At 49.2% G+C, this 2,066-nt stretch overlaps 1 protein-coding gene across 1 annotated transcript in view; it reads left to right on the top strand.

The window, feature by feature from the left end:
- The first annotated feature begins 102 nt into the window (after positions 1-102).
- The window catches only part of SAR1A (secretion associated Ras related GTPase 1A), a 3,710-nt gene continuing 1,746 nt past the window's right edge, over positions 103-2,066 (top strand). Inside the window, exons 1-5 of the mRNA XM_029962610.1 lie at positions 103-127; positions 258-419; positions 886-951; positions 1,301-1,404; positions 1,915-2,046. Coding sequence (XP_029818470.1) covers positions 103-127; positions 258-419; positions 886-951; positions 1,301-1,404; positions 1,915-2,046 — 489 coding nt within the window. The remainder of the gene's footprint in view (positions 128-257; positions 420-885; positions 952-1,300; positions 1,405-1,914; positions 2,047-2,066) is intronic.

The raw sequence follows: 2,066 nt of genomic DNA, 5'->3' as shown, positions 1-2,066 counted from the left end.
TATCCAAAATACCCTGTTGAGGCAGCAGACAACCCCTAATACTTTGCTGCACACTCTTCTGCTGGGATGTGCTGGGAAAAGGAATGGAATATTCACAGAAATATGAGCTTAGGGGATGCCCGTTGCTGTAAACACCACCATGCTTTGCCTTGGATAAAGCCTGTGTGTGTTTTCCCTGCTGGAAGTGTGCACAGGTGGCAGCAGAGCTCTGGGAGAAGGGCTTCCCTAAAAACAGCAGCGCTCTGGCTCCAGGTGAGCCCACTGGAGTTTTCCTCTTGCCTTCTTCCTCTTCCTCGCAGGTCTGTACAAAAAGTCTGGAAAACTGGTGTTCCTGGGGCTGGATAATGCAGGGAAAACCACTCTGCTGCACATGCTCAAAGATGACAGGCTGGGTCAGCACGTCCCCACGCTACATCCCAGTAAGTCTTCCTGGGCAAAGCCTCCCGGCGCGGCATTTCCTCTGGAATTTTGGGGACGTGGTTTTGGAAGACACCTTGGTGGTATAAGCTCTGCCCTGGGGCTTTGAGGGTCTTAAAACCTCAGCTGAGGTTGCAGCTGCCCGAGCTGAAGTGGGTTTATGTTTTCCTCTCAAGTATAAAACACACAGGAACTGGTGTTATTCGATCAGTGCGAGGTTTTCTCGGGGGAAGGGAGAATTTTCCTGGTGAAAAGTGTAATAAAGGATAATAATTGCAGATTACCAGCCTTCAGTGGGAGGCCGGAGAAATTATTTTTTGTGAAACAGCTCCATTCCAGTCACTGAGATCTGCAGGAAATCCAGGGAATTCCTGATTGGAGGAGCGTGTGTGATGCCAAGGCGAATCCCCAAGGAATTGTGTGACAGCTTCTTTATTTTCCTGAATCCTTGTGTTTTCCCTTTTTCAGCATCAGAGGAGCTGACGATTGCTGGAATGACCTTCACGACTTTTGATCTGGGTGGACACGAACAAGGTAAGAAAAAAACTACCAAAAATTGATACTGACAAGCATCAGCAGTTAACAGTGCCTAATTATTCACTGCCTGGGCTTATTTATGGAGCAACACATGGAAAGAACCTCCTGGCTGTAGGATTGTTTGGAAGGAAACACTGCCAGTTCGTGCTCTGCTGCCTCAAGTGTTTTTAGCCGTGGGGGACTCCAATATGAATTTATTTCGAATTGCTGAACTTTCAGTTTTAGAGTTTCTAGAAGTTCTAAACAGAGTTCTTCTGCCCTTTTCCCTTTTTTTTAATGCACACACACACAAAAAAAAAAAGCAGCAGTGTTTTCATGGGGCTGTGTTTGTCCCTCTGTGCTCCAGCTCGCCGGGTCTGGAAGAACTACCTGCCTGCCATCAACGGGATTGTCTTCCTGGTGGACTGTGCAGATCACTCGCGGCTTATGGAATCCAAAGTGGAGCTTAATGTAAATATACTTCTCTTTTTTTCCCCTTTCCCAAGACCTAAATTACAAATAATAGTCCTTTTTTGGGCTGGAACTTGTGCAAAGTGTGTTTTGAGAGTCTCATGCTTTGGATTGGCACTTCCAGTGAGAAGCCTGCATGCCCTTACTCTGGGTGGAGCACAGGCTCTTGAGTTCAGGGGAGGTTTGGTTTGGACATCAGGAGGAATTTCTTGCTGGAAGGGGTGGTCAGGCCCTGGAAGGGGCTGCCCAGGGAGGTGGTGGAGTCCCCCTCCCTGGAGGTGTCCAAGGAACGACTGGACGTGGCACCCAGTGCTCTGGGCTGGGCACAGGTTGGACTCGATGGGCTGGGAGGTCTTTTCCAACCTAACTGACTGTTGTGAGTCTTCCCCAGGAGCATGGAGCACCAAAAAACAGCCCTTGTTGGTCACAGAGCTTAAACAAAACCATTTTCTTCCAACAGCAGCTCTTTTTTACTGCCTCTGCTGAACTCTCGCTCCCTCTTGCCCACAGGCCCTAATGACAGACGAGACAATATCCAATGTGCCAATCCTTATCCTGGGTAACAAAATCGACAGACCCGAGGCCATCAGCGAGGAGAAGCTGCGGGAGATCTTTGGGCTCTATGGACAGACCACGGGAAAGGTGGGGAGGCACCCGGGCCT

This window comes from Manacus vitellinus, unplaced genomic scaffold, assembly GCF_001715985.3.
Source record: "Manacus vitellinus isolate BGI_N305 unplaced genomic scaffold, ASM171598v3 scaffold_48_pilon, whole genome shotgun sequence".
NCBI lineage: Eukaryota > Metazoa > Chordata > Aves > Passeriformes > Pipridae > Manacus > Manacus vitellinus.
The sequence above is the reverse complement of the archived record's forward strand: the minus strand, read 5'-3'. Positions and strand labels throughout refer to the sequence as shown.